General features: G+C 47.2%; 1 protein-coding gene across 15 annotated transcripts in view; it reads left to right on the forward strand.

Annotated features, from left to right (window-relative positions):
• The window catches only part of GULP1 (GULP PTB domain containing engulfment adaptor 1), a 372,795-nt gene that overhangs the window by 235,213 nt on the left and 120,819 nt on the right, over positions 1-16,763 (forward strand). Inside the window, exon 1 of one of the 15 annotated variants that reach the window (XM_075933788.1) lies at positions 15,993-16,040. The exons of the other annotated variants lie outside the window; for them this stretch is intronic. Within the exon in view, the coding sequence (XP_075789903.1) occupies positions 16,008-16,040 (33 nt within the window). The 5' untranslated portion in view covers positions 15,993-16,007. Of the gene's footprint in view, positions 1-15,992; positions 16,041-16,763 lie in introns of those variants that run through there. 15 annotated transcript variants of the gene reach the window in all.

Here is a 16,763-nt window from a genome sequence, read left to right on the forward strand (position 1 = left end):
TTTCCTAAACATGATATGTGCTTCTACTTAATCCTATAGGGAATTAATATTTCTGTGTTTATGAAGTCACTGCACATTGCTATGGCAAAAATTGTCCCATCATAAGTTCAGCATTACAGTTTCAGTGAGGGATAAAAGGAAGGGAAAATTGACATTAAAGGGGAAAAGAAATCTTGCTTTCTTAAATTATTAATTAGCACATTGTAAAATATAGTGTTGAGTGTGCTTTTATGAGAGAGATTTTTAACATTTCTCAGTAGGAAAGGCCTTCTTCGACATGGGCTAAATTGTGATTAAGCATTTTTAGAGCAGATTCTTTGAGTGTGGCAACTCAGAGGGCTAGCGGAAAATATAGAAATAGTGTCCTTACGTTGTTTAAACTTTCCATTTATCATTTTAACTAGTTAAACACAGTGTATATTGTTTACTTTGTGTTGTATATGAGCTGCTGTTTGATTGCATACCTCCAATTCCAAATAAGGTGTGTGGTTGACTGGTCAGATCATAATTCTATAAGTAGCAATGTTCTAGAAAGGGCTTCAGTAGTGTACAGTAGCCCCACAACCCAGTTCTGAGCCACCGTGGCTTCTCTGTATCTAATGTCTTGCTACTGGAGGTTTGGTGCAAGCTTTTCATACAGCTCCACATAGGTTGTTTTCTCATTTGGATGTCTAAAGTGCTGGTTATCACAGATTTCCAAAGTGATGTGCTCCTACCATGCCATGCTGGTTCTCCTCTATCAGAAGCAGCAGATTACCATGGGAATACTGGCATTCATCATAGATAGATAGATAGATAGATAGATAGATAGATAGATAGATAGATAGATAGATAGATAGATAGGAAGATAGATAGATAGATAGATAGATAGGAAGGTCGGTCGGTCGGTCGGTCATTGACCTCACAGTCTTCAATTTGTCAGAAAGTTCTGTCCAAATTCCTTAATATCGCCCACTCCACAGCATAACCATTTGTCTAGGAATAGAACCACATTATTATCCCATTGCTTCATGTCTTCCACCCAGTTTGCAAGAAGTAAAAGGAAGGAAGACATGAACCAGGAACTGCCATTACCAAATATGTGAAGACAGGCACAGTAATAACAATATACAACAAAGTTATTCATAGAGGTTCTCGTTGTCCTCACAGAACCCTGGGATATTGTCCAAAATGGTAGCAGTAACATTGTGAAATAATAGCAGCAATGTAGACATGGGTATATGCATGTACACCGCATTACACCCATGTCCAGCACAGCATAATGTGGACACTTGGAACAGCAGCAGGAATCATGCACCTGGTTCCGTACTCATCTATAGTGCCACACATACTTTTAGCCAGAATCTCCATGTATACACCCTGTGAATACCATCAGGCCAGACTACAGTAGCATCAATATTGGGTTCATTTTATAAGTTAGTTCTGGTTGTTAGTTATCTAATTTTTATGTCAGTCATCACTAAACTACTGTAAGGAGCTCTACAGGGAAGATAAATAATAATGTAAAAACAGGGTAGGTTAGCTTGGTGCCATCTGTCCTAAGGCAATTAGATGGCTGTCAGGTTAGAAGTGAACTTGACAGTTTGGGAATAGGAGTAGAGGAACTATTGTCACTTGTGTCATCAGTGCACACACAGAACACCACCAAAGTAGATGGAAATAGTATGAATTCATGCAAGAAAAAAGTTCTCCCTGGTGTAACAGCCAGAAATTTAAAAAAAAAATGTGTCCAAATTAAAATGCAAATGAATGAGCTTGGGAGATTTTTGTCTTTTTTCTATGCATCTGATGAAGTAGATTTTACCCACAAAAGCTTATGCCCAAATAAATCTTTTATTCTTTAAGATGTTCCAGAACTCATTCTTTTTGTCTTTTTTGATATGGATAGTTTTTTTTGTTTATAGTTTGTTTTCCCTACTTCCAAAAGCACAGGATTCTTGACTGTGGAGTGATGAAGAACTTTTAACACTCAGAGCTTAAGACGTCCTCTATAATTTAGAGGAAGACATTATTTTCAAGAAATAAATTAACATCATCAAGAGAGAATTGTCCTTTCTCACTCCTTATTTTCCCCTTTCATGCCTTTAACCAATTTAGGTATCTGCTCTGGTCTGTTTGCACGTCATTAATACAGGAAAAAGAGCCAACAACTTGATGTGCAAGTCATAGCAGTGCATATTACATTGTACAGTGCTTCATGAAGCATGAAACATTGTACATACTTCTTTCTCATACTTTTCTCTCCCTTACTATTTACTATTTATTTACTTACTGTAAATCCTAGAAGCCCTACTGCCTGATCCTGCAATCCTTCACTCAGTTGGCCTAGATTGTGCTTGAGAGAGACATTCTGAACTACTTTTCCTCCGTTTTTTCCTCCTTGCTCCTGGGATAGTAGGCTTTTTTTTTCTGGGTACCTATGCTAGCAGTACATTTCTACCCTTACCTACGAGGGCAACAGGAACAAGCCACATCACCCATTCTCCATTCAGTTATTCTGGGTAGAAAGTAAGTTTTCATGTAGTCCTGCTTATTCTTCCATGCCTGTAGCTAAGATCCAAGTAACCCTCATAATCTGAAAGGGGTGCTGTTTTTTCTTCCTTTCACAGACTCATGATCTGAATCACAATCTAGTTCTATAGGTTTGCAGGGCTACAGCTATGCTACAGCAGGAAAATGACTTAAGCTACGCAACTCCCACTATATGAATAATGTAGCTGGACTCAGTATGCTTTAAATCAAGTTACTGTGGGATCTATACTGCAAGTAGACTTGCTTACTCTTCTCATCTGGGGTAGACTAAAAGGATTGATGGAAGAACAATCTATTAGATTTGGCAGATCTTCACTAGACTCACTAAATGAAGTGCCAGTGAATTGATCTCACAGTGTCGATCTGGGCTATTGTGTAGAGGTAGCCTCAGTTTCAGGTTCTTAGAGTGTAAGATCCTGGGGAAAGGATCATCTGGCTACATCTTACTAAATTAATTTCATGTTAGTACCATTAGAGGGGCCTTCGACATTGGTGCACCTCTGTCCATCTTGCTTTCTTTGAGTTTAGTCTACCTCAGAGCTGTAATACTTTGATCTAATTCAGGTTGCTAGTTTGGTGCAGAGGTAGTTCAAGAAATGTCTTGTGGCCTGTAATGAAAGGAAGGTCAAATTATGTGATATGGTGGTTCCTTTTGACCTGAAACACCAACTCCTTTTTAAAATGTGTCTGTAAAAATGCTGTTTGAACCCATGGCACTATAGTATGTGTTGTATTTAATTACCTTCTGTAGTGAGAATCCTGTCAAGATAAGCTTTGTCTTTTGCAGGAAGTAATGTATCCCTCCCTTTGCTCTAATCTGCTCTTCTCTTCCTTGTAGAGATGTGGGCTCCATCTTTTAATATTATTTTTTTTCGGGATTAGTTATTCCAACTTCTATTAGTAATCTGATGGCTAAACCATTATCTGATTTTTTAAAATACATCATGTTAATAGGGATGTAAGCAACTAGTCAAGTTGACTACTCGACTACTGGCATTTCCTTCCTCCCTCCCCCCTCCCCCCCCACTGTCTCTGTATCACAGACAGTGGGGGGGGGGAGGTACGAACCAGTGCTGACGGGAGCCATCTTAAAAGCAGAACTGGCTTTTAAGATGGCTACCCCCTCCCCCCGCCCCCCACCCCATGCTGCTGCCCAGGCTCACTGTGTGCAGAAGCTGCTCCTCATTATGCGGAGTGGCCCCTGTCCATAAGGGGTCCCAGCAGGGAACTGGGATCCCACTCCCCATTGCAGACAGTGGTTGCTGCTGGAGAAGCCCGTGTTCGTGGCCAGAGGGCTGGCTTGCACCTGTCTGGGATCTACCCCTGCTGCAGCTCTTCAGTTTAAATGTAGAGGGAGCCGGGCTGCCTGGCTCCTTCTACATTTAAACTGCCACGCTGCAGTGGGAGTCGCTCCTGGACCCATCATGAGCCAGGACAGAGCACCTTCGCTGATCGACTAATTGTGTAGTCAATACAAATTGTATCAACTACATGATTAGCTTATTACCTGCCTCTTAACATCCTAACATCCTAATGGATCATTGTGGTGTTCTTTCTCTGATAATCATGAGAATGTGAGTTTTAATTATTTACAAAGTTTAAGACAATTTTGCAGATAAATTGTTCTGAAGCATGAGCTGGGGTCAGCTAATATAAATTTGTATTCTAGAATCTAGACTCTTGCCCTTTTTCTTTTTTTCATGCCTGCAGGTGTGCCCAGTAACAGTTGGTCAAATTCAGAGTTAAATCAAAGGGAATCTAAGATGATAGAGCCCTGCATTCTTCTGGTCTCAGTGGCTTTAAACTCCACCTAATTAGATTCAGTTCCACTCAGCCTCCTTTACTCCCATATCCGCTTAGCAATATGCAGCTTTGTAACCTACACTTCTTTTCCCATAACCTCTGAATTTGGTCAGGTAGGACAGGCTCAGAAAAGAGATGTAGCAAGAGAAGCTATGAAGCATAGCGTGTAAGAAGACATAAATTAAAGCAAAAGCTAGTCAGCACAAGTTTCAGCATAGGCTGTATGAGCATGGGTACTTCCTCAGCTAGTCTATGTTGAAGTCCACGGTACCTCAGGTGAGTCACTGTGACTAGTACTCAAAGCAGTTTGGCTGAGGGAATCTCCATTCTGCAATTGGAAGAGAGATTGCAGCTAAATCATTGCAGAACCTTTAGGCCAAGAACAACTGAAACCAGATGGATTCCCCTTAAATTAATTTAGAATTTGTCACGGTCTCTTCAACAATCTCAGGGTATGTCTACACTACAAAGTTAGTTCGAACTAACGTTAGTTCGAACTAACTTTCATAGGCACTACACTAGCGCTCCGTTAGTTGGAACTTAATTTGAACTACCGGAGCGCTTAGTTCGAACTAGGTAATCCTCATTCCACGAGGATTAAGCCTAGTTCGAATTTACTAGTTCGAATTAAGGGCGGTGTAGACCCTTAATTCGAACTAGTGGGAGGCTAGCCCTCCCCAGGTTTCCCTGGTGGCCACTCTGGCCAACACCAGGGAAACTCGTCTGCCCCCCTCCCGGCCCCCTTAAAGGGGCACGGGCTGGCTATGGTGCCCGTGCCAGGTGCAAGCCTGCCAACACCCAGCCAGCAGACCCTGCACCTGGCACGGATCGAGCCACCCACCCGATGCCCCCCAGCCCTCCCTCTCTTCCCGGCACCAGGCTGGTGGCTCCTCCTGCAGCAAGGAGTTCCACAGGTTGACTCTTTGCTTTGTGAAGAACAACATTCTGTTACTAGTTTGAAGCCTGCTACCCATTCCTTTCCTTTGGTGTCCTCTAGTCCTTCTTTATGGGAACTAATGAAGAACTTTTCTGTATGCACCCTCTCCACCCAGCTCCTGCTTTTAGAGACCTCTAACCTGTCCCCCCTCCGTCTCCTCTTTTCTAAGCTGAAAAGTCCCAGTCTCTTTAGCCTCTCTTCATATGGGACCTGTTCCCAATCCCTGATCATTTTAGTTGCCCTCCCCTCTCCCAGCCTCTCTCTTCCCCTCTCCCACCTCCTTTTCCCAGTCTCCCCCAGTTTTGTTCAATAAAGACAGATTCCATTTTTGAACACAATTTTCCTTTATTTTGTACATCAAGAAAAGGGGCTAAGGAAGGGTAAGTGGAAGGAGGTGAGGGAGGAATGGGGTACGAGCCCCCGATGGGGAGGACTGGGCTGGCTTTGCGGGCTTCTGGGGGTGGAAGCTCTCCTGCAGCCCCCCAATTGCCCCCTCTCCCCATATGGCAGCCTGCAGCAAGTGCAGCTGGGCTGATGTCCGAGTGGTGTGATGTGCCCAGTGTGGGTACTCCGGGCACTCCAAGCCAGGACTGGTTTGCAAGCAGGGCACCCCTGAGAACTGTCTGTCCGTGGTGGGGGTCGGGACCCTTTAAGCGCAGCCCTTGGTTAGCCTGAGACAGCATCTCCACGCTCTAAGTCCTCCTCTGATGCCCTGCCGGCACTGCTTCTGGCCATCCTTAAGCCCAGTTTAGGGTCCACTTAATGTGGACATGCTAGTTCGAATTAGCAAAACACGTTAGTTCGACTTAACGTTGTAGTGTAGACGTACCCTCAGTGAACAAGATAATTCCTTTTTTTTTTTTTTTTTGCTTCAGAAGTAACTGCAAATCTAATTTATAGTCCTGTTTTTGCTTTTTTTTTTTTTTCCAATTATAGTATTTCACCTAATACAATTCCCTTTCGCTGTTTTTCAGGTGTGATAAATATTTTCTCTTCTGCTTAAATACCTTCATCTCTGGCTTCATCTTAACTGATTTATCACCACCTGTTTTTCTTTCCTATTTATCTTTGGTAACAGTAACTATCCTTTCTTTCTTTTTCATGTATAGTTCCTAAAAAATCCCTTATGTCCAAAATCATCTTTTCCAAGGCATGGCCATGTCCTCTACTAGCCTTCCTCACCAGACAGTTAGGCAAAAGGCATTCAATGTGCATGTAAAGATTCGTGGCTGCTGCTTCTCAGAATCATCCTGCAGTCAAAAGTTCTCTTAACCATTGACCAAAATAAGATGTTTACCATCCTTTGTTTACTAATCAGAACACCTTCAGAGCCTCTTACTGGGTCTGCACTGTATTTGATATATGATGCAAATCTCAAAGAACACAAAGAAGGTCCTGTCGGGGGGCTCGCCCCTGTCTCGGGGTTGCCACCCCCATCCGGGGCCTAACTCGGCCCGTCTGGGCCTAGCCCTCAAAGTACACTGCCCCTCTCGTAGGGGAAATACGGCCCACCGGCCTAGTCCCAAAGTACAATGCCCCTGTGCTAGGGGAAATACGGCCTCCCGGCCTAGTCCTCAGTTTGCAGGCCCAGAGGCCTAGTCCACTGTTTGCAGTTTGTTACCCTGCTCTCCACGTGCCAGGGTCTCGGGCAGCAGGGGTAGGGGGGTCCGGGCCCTCCCTCTCCACCGGACCCCGACCCAGGGCCCTATTAGTTTCGGGAGGTTCCCACCACTGGCTCGGCGGGGGCTCCTCCCCGCAACGCCCCGAGCCCTCAGTGGCTTCTACAGCTCCCTGCCCTGGGTCGCTTCCTACCCCCTGCTCGCAGCCTGCCGCGGTCCCACCTGTCGGCGTCGGTCGCCGGGCTGTAGTGGTCCTCCCCCTGGCAGTCGCAGAGTGGGCGGAGTCCGGTCCGGCGCTCGGGTCGCGGGTAGTCGGTCGGCAGCTCCGGCGTTGGGGCCGAGCCCGGCAGCAGCACGCTCAGCTCCCTCGGCAACTCCCTCTCTGACCCATGGTCGCTAGCTCCTGCTCGGGCCGCAGTCTGCCCCTTCTGAGCAGGCCAGCAGCCTTTTGTATCCCTGCTCCCTTTGGAGCATGCACAGTAGGGCTGTGTGGGTGGGGCCTTCTCCGCCCCCGGCCCCAGGTGGTTTCCCTGGGCTTGAGTGCGGGGCGGGGCCGCCCCGTCACAGGTCCATATTCCCAGTCTTAGAAAATTGGCTCAGAGAGTTTAGTGTCAGTTGCCACACACTGCAAGCCATTGCTCTCAGTGCCTTCTGGGAATCTAATAGTTTCCACACAGTATTGACCAGTTTCTTAAATGTGCTTCTGATTACAAACCCCTGGCCTTGGTTATATACCTCTATGAGGGGATTATTATTCAGGCTATTTTTTCCAATACGTTTTTTCTTTCACCAATAAATATTTTTCCAACTTCTGCTGTTTTAAAGAGCCAGTTTATCAGACTTTGACAACAGGCATCTAGTAAAATTTACATTGCTTTCTTCCTGTTGTTGTGAAGACTAGAACTTGAACAGGGTTCAAGAAAGAGCTAGATAGATTCATGGAGGTTAGGCCTATCAATTACTAGTAGCTAGGATGGGCAGGAATGGTGTCCCTAGCCTCCGTTTGTCTGGAAATGGATGACAGGAGAAGGATCACGTGATGATTACCTGTTGTGTCCCCTCCCTCTGGAACATCTGGTATTGACCACTGTCGACAGACAGGATATTGGCCCAGATGGACCTTTGGTCTGACCCTGTATGGCCGTTCTTTCTCTGTTAATTGTTGTATGAATTTGGTAGGTATTTTATTTTTTCTATAGCTACCTTTAATTTCAGATAAATGAGAACTTTTAACATTCAGTGTTTCCAATCCACAAGGAAATATGTCACTGTGAAAGATTAAGGGTTTGTTTTTAAAAACTGGGAATGTGATGATAAAAACAAACCCAACCAGATCTTGTTATTATTGTATGTCTGTAAAATATCCTGCACTGCTCTCTGCTGGGAGAGTGGAATTTAAAATACTAAGCTACAAAAAGAGTTTCTGTTCTGGAACTTTTATTTTCAAAACCTTTTTTTACACGCAGAAAGGTAATTTTTTAGTGTAAAAACATTTTAAAGAAGTAGAATATAAAATTAACATAATATATAGTTTTTGGGACGGAAATTATTACCTTAGTAAAGAAAAAGATGATCAAAATTAGCTATTATGGTCAATGAACAAAATATTATAGGAGCTCTAGACTGTATTAATACCTGTTTATTGTGGAAACTTGTGATAGGCTGCTCAAGTACAAAGGATTCAGAGTTTAGATGGATATTTAGTTGTTTCATGTAAACAACAAAAAACAACAGAAGAGGCCTGTTTGGGGAGGAGACCGAAGTTTGCTGAGGGGAAAAAAAAGGACTCCAGGACTTATTAAGCAAAAAAAAAAAAAAAAAAAAATTAAAATAAAACAGCATTAAAACCGCATGTCCCCTTTAGGAGTGAGTGCAGGGATAGGAACAGGGGCACGGTTGAGCACTAAGACCCAGGGGAAGCCCCTTGGTCGGCAGCCATTTTTGCTGGCATCTTTGCGGAACCAGGTAAGCATGGGAGCTGTGGTCGGGTGGCTGGGAGTGTTGGGGGCTGGGTGGGGGAAGGCCAGGTGCTGAGTGTTTGTAGGGTTGCCAGATGCCCAGCGTTTTCTCCTCCTGGCGGGGGAAAAAATCTGAAAATACCAGACATCTCAGATGTCCGGTATTCTCTGAATTTTTTTTAACGGACAGGAGGTGAAAATACCGATCTGTCCGGGTGAATACTGGACACCTGGCAACCCTACATGGAGGCATGGGGCTCTTGCACTGATAATCAGGGGTGCTTGTCTACTGAGTGCTTGTGCTACCTGCTGTCCACTCTGGGCTGGGACCACCACATTCCCCGGCGTCTGCATATGAATAATAGCAGGACTAGGATGGATGCACTGGGTGGAGGAGTTGCCTGCGCACCACCCCAACGTGGCCCCCCAGCCCAGCAAGGGGGCAGAGGCTGCACAATCTCATCTCTGTACAGGTGTAATGGGAGAGCCCACCTATTTGTGTGGCAGCCAGAAATCCAACTTGCCTAGCCACCTCTGTCCCCAGCTATGCCAAATGTATGAGCTGCAAAGGAGTGGCAGGGTCAGACTCACCATGCTGCATCCTGGTTGCTTGCTGCTTCCGACTGCTATGCTCAAGGTAGACAGATGCTGTTCTCACCCCATCTGATACTGTGATATCAAAGCTCAGGACCCCTGAAAGTGCCTGGAGCCCAGTGCAGTCGCACCAATTTGCTCTTCCTAAGGGATGGCTCTGATTTTATATCAATAAGAATATTTCTGATGTAATAATGGGTCAACATAACCTACAAAAATAGATTAGTAACTAACAGTAGCAAAATAAAATTATAAAATGTCAATGAGAGTAAGACCGTGTCCAGTATGTTTTCTACAAAAAACATCTGTATTACTGGAGTCTTACCTATGTCACTCAGGGGATTAATTGACTTTACTGAACCTATTCCATCTAGATACAGTTGCAGATGAGATCAGAATAAGTCCCATGTTTAAAAGCACAGCTTTTGATTCACCTTTGAAGAAAATGAATGTTTGGATAAAAGGCATGCAACCATTAAAATTAATATATAATATTTTGTATAAAAATTAAATAAAACAGCTTAATATATGTTTATAGAAAATGTTATGTGTTCATCAGTTTTCAAAGTCTAGCTTCTTAAAATACACAATGAAAACTTTAGACAACATTACTGAATGTTCACGTTAGCTCTAGAATTGCATGTAAATAAATTGACCGAGATAAATACTCAGTTAAAAATTCAGTTTTAATGAGGAAAAAATAAACACATATAATTTTTTACATGTGGACCAGCTCTAATTATAATGCAAATATGCCAGCAAATAAAAATATGTTTTTGTTCGTTGCTTTTCACTTATGTCTTACCTAGGGTACGTCTACACTACAGCGCTAATTCGAACTAACTTAGTATGAATTAGTTAATTCGAACTAAGCTAATTCGAACTAGCGCACTAGAACTAAAAACTAGTTCGAATTAGCGTTTTGCTAATTCGAACTAGCGCGTCCACACTGATTGGACGCAGGGGGGCATTTAAGGGCAGCTGAAACAGGTTCTGGCAGGGCATCAGGTCAGTAGTTGCTTTGTGTGGCTGCTGTCTGAGGCTATCTGAGGCTCGAGCTTAAAGGAACCCCCCTGGACAGCCGGTTCTCAGCTTTTCCTGCTTCCTTGCCAACCTCGCCGAGGGACAGCAAAGCGTTGGTCTCTGTGCCCGTCTGTGTCGGTGTTTCCCTTCGGGGGGCTGCCGCAGGTGGCAACATGGAGCCAGAGCTCGCCCTGCACCTTCTGGTGTACTTTCTGGACTTGCTGCTGCAAGCCTGCCACCAATGGCTCGAGGCTGCCTGGCACCTCCTGGTGCACGTCAGCCCCCTGCCTCTCCGCCTGGCTGCCCTGGGGGCCGTGGAGGAGCCGCGGCGGCGCCCCGGCACCGGTGTGCCCCGCCGCATCTGGCGTCTGGACACCAGCAGCGACTGGTGGGACCGCATCGTCCTGGAGCGCTGGGAGGACCGACAGTGGACCCAGAACTTCAGGATAAGGAGGGACACCTTCCTGGAGCTCTGCGAGTGGCTCGCCCCTGCCCTGCGCAGAAGGGACACTCGGATGAGGCCCGCCATCCCCCTCCAGAAGCGGGTGGCCATCGCCCTATGGAAGCTCTTCACGCCGGACAGCTACTGATCCGTCGGGAACCAGTTCGGCGTGGGGAGATCCACCATCGGAGCGGTGCTCATGCAGGTATGGCACTCGTCAGCCACCGAGCCGGGGGGGAAGGAGGCTGCGTGGGGGGATGGGCCGCCCCAGGGACAAAGGGGGGGGCGGGAGGAGGCGAAAGCACCCCGCACCGGAGGGGTCGGTCTGTCCCGGCCGTACTACACGCCGCCAGGGGGGTTGCTACCGGGACTGGGGTGCGGGGCACTGCCAGGGCACGAACGCTCCCAGCCACCCGGGCGCCCCACTGATTGGCTTTGCTGTGTCTCTCTCCGCAGGTGGTCAAGGCCATCAACTGGGTGCTGCTCCGCAGGGTGGTCCGCCTCGCCGACCCGGACGCCGTCATCTGGGGCTTCGGCGCCCTCGGCTTCCCCAACTGCGGGGGGTCCATCGACGGGACGCACATCCCCATCCGTGTCCCGGAACACCAGGTGTCCCGTTAGGTGAACTGCAAGGGGTACTTCTCCGTGATCCTGCAGGCTGTGTGTGACCACCGGGGCCAGTTCACGGACATTGATGTGGGCTGGTCCGGCAAAGCACACGACGCCCGGGTGTACCGCAAATCCTCCATGTGCCAGTGGCTGCAGGACGGGACCTTCTTCCCCGACCGCCACATCAGGGTCGGGGACGTGGACATGCCCGTGTGCCTGGTGGGGGATGCCGCCTACCCACTGCAGCCGTGGCTGATGAAGCCCTACACGGGGCACCTCAATCCCTCCCGCGTGCCTTCAATGCCAGGCTGACCAGGGCCCGCATCGTGGTGGAGGGGGCCTTCGGGCGACTGAAAGCCCGCTTTGGATGCCTCCTCACCCGTCTGGACCTGGCCGAGCACAACATCCCTCCCGTGGTGGCAGCATGTTGTGTGCTCCACAATTTGTGTGAGTGAAAGGGGGAGGCTTTCCTGCCAGCCTGGATGGCTGAGGCTGACCGCATGGCTGGACACTACGGTCAGCCCTGCCCCGCCGCCATCCGGGAAGCCCAGCGGGGGGCCGTCCGGATCCGGGAAGCCCTACGGGAGAGCTTCCAGGAGGAGGAGGGGGACTGACCTCTCCCTGCATGCCCCACTGGGGCCTTCTTCCACCCTACCCCCCTTCCCCTTTCCCCTCCCTACCTACTGTAAAATAAAGACACCTGTTTTTCAAACAAAAACGTCTGTTTATTTCACATAACTGGGGTGGGGGGAGGGAGGGAAGAGAGTAGGAGAGGGGAGGGGGAAACCTGGGACGAGGGAGCTGGAAGGGGAGGGAAGGGAGGAAGGGAAAGGAAAGCTCAGGGGTGGGAGTCCGGCTGCCTCTCCCGTCTCGCCACACTGCGGGTCCAGGGGGCCTCGGTGGGAAATGGTTGTGGGGGGGGGGAAGGAGGGATGAGGGGTGTGGAGGAAGCAGGAGCGGAAGCAGGAGCGGGAGCAGAAGGGGAAGCAGAGGGAGGAGGAGGAGCAGGAGGAGCAGGAAGAGCAGCAGGAGGAAGAAATGGGAAGTGGTTGAGCAGGCTCTGGAGGTGGCCTCGCAGGGCACGGCCCTGCTCCTCCAGGGCCTCCAGACTCCTCCAGCGCAGCCTCAGGTCCTCCTGGACCCAGTGGTCCTGGGTGCGCAGCTGGTGATCCATGAACCGGAGGTGCCGCCTTTGGTACTCCTCCTCATTCCTGGCTCTCCTGCTTGCCCGGGATCGGGCAGCTGCTGCAGGCGGGGTGGTGCGCTCTGCAGGCCCAGGTGCTGCAGCTGTGGTGCAACAAGACCAGTGGTCAATTACCCCAGGGGCCCAGGTGTGTGAAACCCAGCTCCCCTCTGCAAGGCCAGGGCCCCTGCAGGATCCCCAGCTGCTGCTCCTTGGTGGCCAAGGTCCAGGCGCACGGTCCCGGGGCTCCCTCTCGCCCCAGCCCCCCGTACACATAAGGGGAACACGAGGGTACTCACAGGTGGACGCCTCCCCGGCCTCGGACGACACAGGCGAGCGGCTCTGTGGGTTGCCTCGGGGGTCCCGGGTCCCGGGCAGGCTGGCGGCAGGCTCCTGGCTCTCAGAGCCCTCCTCCTCCTCCTCCGTCTCCTGGAGTGGGCCCTCTGCTATCACGGGTCTATCACGTCCCGGGGGGCAGGGACGGCATGAGCCCCCAGGAGGCAGTCTAGGGCGTGGAAGTGGGGGCAGACCTCCGGGTCGGCCCCTGGCTGGCAGGCCCGGGAGTAGGACTGCCGCAGGTCTTTGATTTTGCAGCGCATCTGCTCCCGGCTGCGCTGGTGGCCCGTGGCGGCCAGGCTGGCAGCCATGCGGCTGTAGACGGCCGCGTTCCTGTGGCTAGTGCGGAGATTGTGGACATTGGAGGCTTCCCCCCAAACCTCGATGAGGTTCACGATCTCTGCACTTGACCAAGCAGGCGCCCGCCTTTTGCGCCCCCGGGCAGGCTCCTGGGAGCCGCCAGTCTGGTCCTGGGGAGCAGTGGAGGGCTGGGTGTCCTCGGGTGGGTGGCTCATGGTGTGGCAGGTGCAGGGTCTGCTGGCACGGGTGCTGGCAGCCTTGCAACTGGCACAAACTATGTAGCCAGCCCGTGGCCCTTTAAGGGCTCCGGGGCCAGGAGGGGGGCAATAGAGTTTCCCTGGTGTTGGCCAGAGTGGCCACCAGGGAAACCTGGGAAGCATTAGCCTCCCACTAGTTCGAATTAAGGGTCTACACAGCCCTTAATTCGAACTAGCTAGTTCGAACTAGGCTTAATTCTCGTAAAATGAGGTTTACCTAGTTCGAACTAAGCGCTCCGTTAGTTCGAATTAAGTTCAAACTAACGGAGCGCTAGTGTAGCGCCTATCAAAGTTAGTTCGAACTAATGTCCGTTAGTTCGAACTAACTTTGTAGTGTAGACATACCCCCAGAGATCAAAGGAGACAGTTAATTTACAGAGGTCATGGGTGAGACATGTCTAACATGTAATAGTCAATTACTAACTTTATAATAAATTTAAGAACATTCCTCAGTGAAACAGCTCCAGTCAGTGGATGCTATACAAAATTTCAAATATAAACAATCTACATAATGACATTAGCCCGTGGACTCAGATACCTTATGAATAATATTGACATTTATGCTACAAACCTCCATTATGTTTTTAGAATGAAATGTTTCCTATTATCTTTTCTTACTCTGCATACTTTATTATTTATAATCTTGTATTCCACATGCACAATAAAATTGTAGAGTTTAATAAAACCTAATGTAGTGATGCTAGACATCAAAAGTAATATTAATTTATGAAGCTCTGCATTGAAAATGATTGGAAGTATTTTTTTGGTTAATTTATCTTTCATAAATGTTGATGTAACTGAGAACATATTTCCATATAGTTTGTGGGAAATAGGTGGTCTTCATTGTTGATTTGTTTTTGTAATATTTTGCATAATCTGTATTTATATATGTTTTGAATGTGGTTGTCACATAATCGTGTACTCCTTTGCTTGCAACGCTTTGTTTATATTAGATGTTTAGTCCCCTCTTTTTGCCCCCTTTTGTGCTTGGTAAGAAATATACATGAGAGATATTACAATTAAAAAGGGCTATTTTCTACTTTGCGGGATTGTTATTGTGGATCTCCAAGTCTCAGCTACAGTTTGAAATCTATAATTCAGCATTACTTGCCATAAGAGTGAATTTTTATCTCCCAGAATGAGGATTTCCAGATCCATACTGCTCAAATATAGAATCAACAAGAGAAAAATTTTATAATAATTTTGTTGAAATTTAAACCTGTCCTTACCTTGATAACTCGCTTGAACATTTAATTAACCACATATAAATATTAAGAAGTGCCAATGGGAGAAGTTCCCTGCACAACCATTTATCTGTGCTTCCTCCACACACACAAACATGTTTCTGAGGCTCTCGAAAGCTTCTGCACCAGCACTCCATCACATGTATTACATGTAATAACACTCACATGCTAAAATACCCCTCCTCCCACATACTGGCAGGCACACGCACACACTCCTTGCAATCTATCCTCATATATATATATACCTATCCGTGTCCTCCTTCCATTCCTACGTAGCCGTGTTCACTCTTCTGCCCTTTTACCCATCCTGTCTTCATGTTTATACTTATTTCTTTGCTCTAGTTCCCATCTCCACACACACATATCTGTCCACCCTGTCTCCTTCTCATCTCACACACAGTGTCACAGAACTGTTCTTGTCCACCCATAGATGGACATGTCCATTCCATAACTTCTGCTCCCCCTCTTGCAACCCCTCCCCTAAGATAAGAAAATGGGGGAAAGGATGTGAACTGAGAAAGCCGCTTTGCAGTCCAGGGATCTAAGCTCAGGGGAGAGAGCGATGAGAGGGATATAGAAAAATCTTTATGCCCCTTTCATGTGGGCCTGCGGAACTAGTGCTACTGGTTTGTCTTCCCTTTCTCTCCTGGAAGATGTAGCTGCTGGAAGTTTTAGTTTCCTAAGTAGAAGGGGTGCTGAGGCTGGTGGGAACACGGGGGATATATCAAAGTAACTAGTCCTAAAAGGTGCATACTTTGCTGAACTTGTAAAGGGATGGCAGTAAGGAAAGAGAACTTCCATTGGGTCACCTGGCTATATTTAGTGTGGAAGGATATCACTAAAGAAAGGGGGGGGGCGGGAAGACATACGCCTTTTAATCGTGTGAACTCTTTAAAATTATTCTCAGTAAATACTTATGAGTGTCATTTATCCAGGGAAGAACCTGTCCTCTACTTTAAATAAATTAGAAGATGCGATGGGTATGCTAACAATTCATAATAAAAAACACTGTTAGCCTTTTGCTATGACACAGCCTCTCTCTCCCAAGTGGGGTATTATAATAATGTTGAGTGTTGACAGTAGACATGCATGGTGTTTTGATCTGCATGTTATTGTACTCATTATGGCACATTCTATTTCAGGTGACAGAAACAGATTTATAGTCAGACTATGTTGATGATTGTTATAAGATCTATCAATGGAGTAGGTAAACTTTTCTATAAGTGTACCGTAATTTTTTTCAAATTGATCACAAGTATAGTACATTGCTCTGAGTCTAGTACCTATGCTGTCAAAAGAAATCGCTAGGGAATTGGAGGAATATTGGAAAATTGCTGTAACATGAGCAGCTTGTGAATTGCTTTAAAGTCACTTTAAGTTTACAATTCATGTACCTCTCTGTTCAATATGTATGTTGGTACAGCTGAATGAAAATCATATATTGCACAAAGAAGCTTGCTTTTATTCATACAAAGGGTGTGTCTAGACTGCATCCCTCTGTCGGCAGAGGGATGCAGATTAGGCAGGTCAACATTGCAAATGAGGCAGGGATTTAAATATGCCGTGCCTAATTTGCATAAAAATGGCCAATGCGTTTTGCTGACACAGCACTTAGTCGGCAAAAATCAGCAGTTTAAAGGGGGATCTGTCAAGAAAGAATGCCTTTTTTGATAGATCCCTTATGCCTCCTGAAAGGGGGTTTACAGGATCTGTCAAAAAAGGCTTTCTTTCTTGACAGTCCCCCTCTAGACTGCCGCTTTTTGCCGACAAAGTGCTGAGTCAGCAAAACACAGTGGCCATTTTTATGCAAATTAGGCATGGGATATTTAAATCCCTGCCTCATTTGCAATGTCGACCTGCCTACTCTGCATCCCTCTGCCGACAGAGGGATTCAGTCTAGACATACCCTTGGGCTGTGTCTACACT

Source organism: Pelodiscus sinensis, chromosome 7 (genome assembly GCF_052426305.1).
Source record: "Pelodiscus sinensis isolate ZL-2025 chromosome 7, ASM5242630v1, whole genome shotgun sequence".
Classification (NCBI taxonomy): domain Eukaryota; kingdom Metazoa; phylum Chordata; order Testudines; family Trionychidae; genus Pelodiscus; species Pelodiscus sinensis.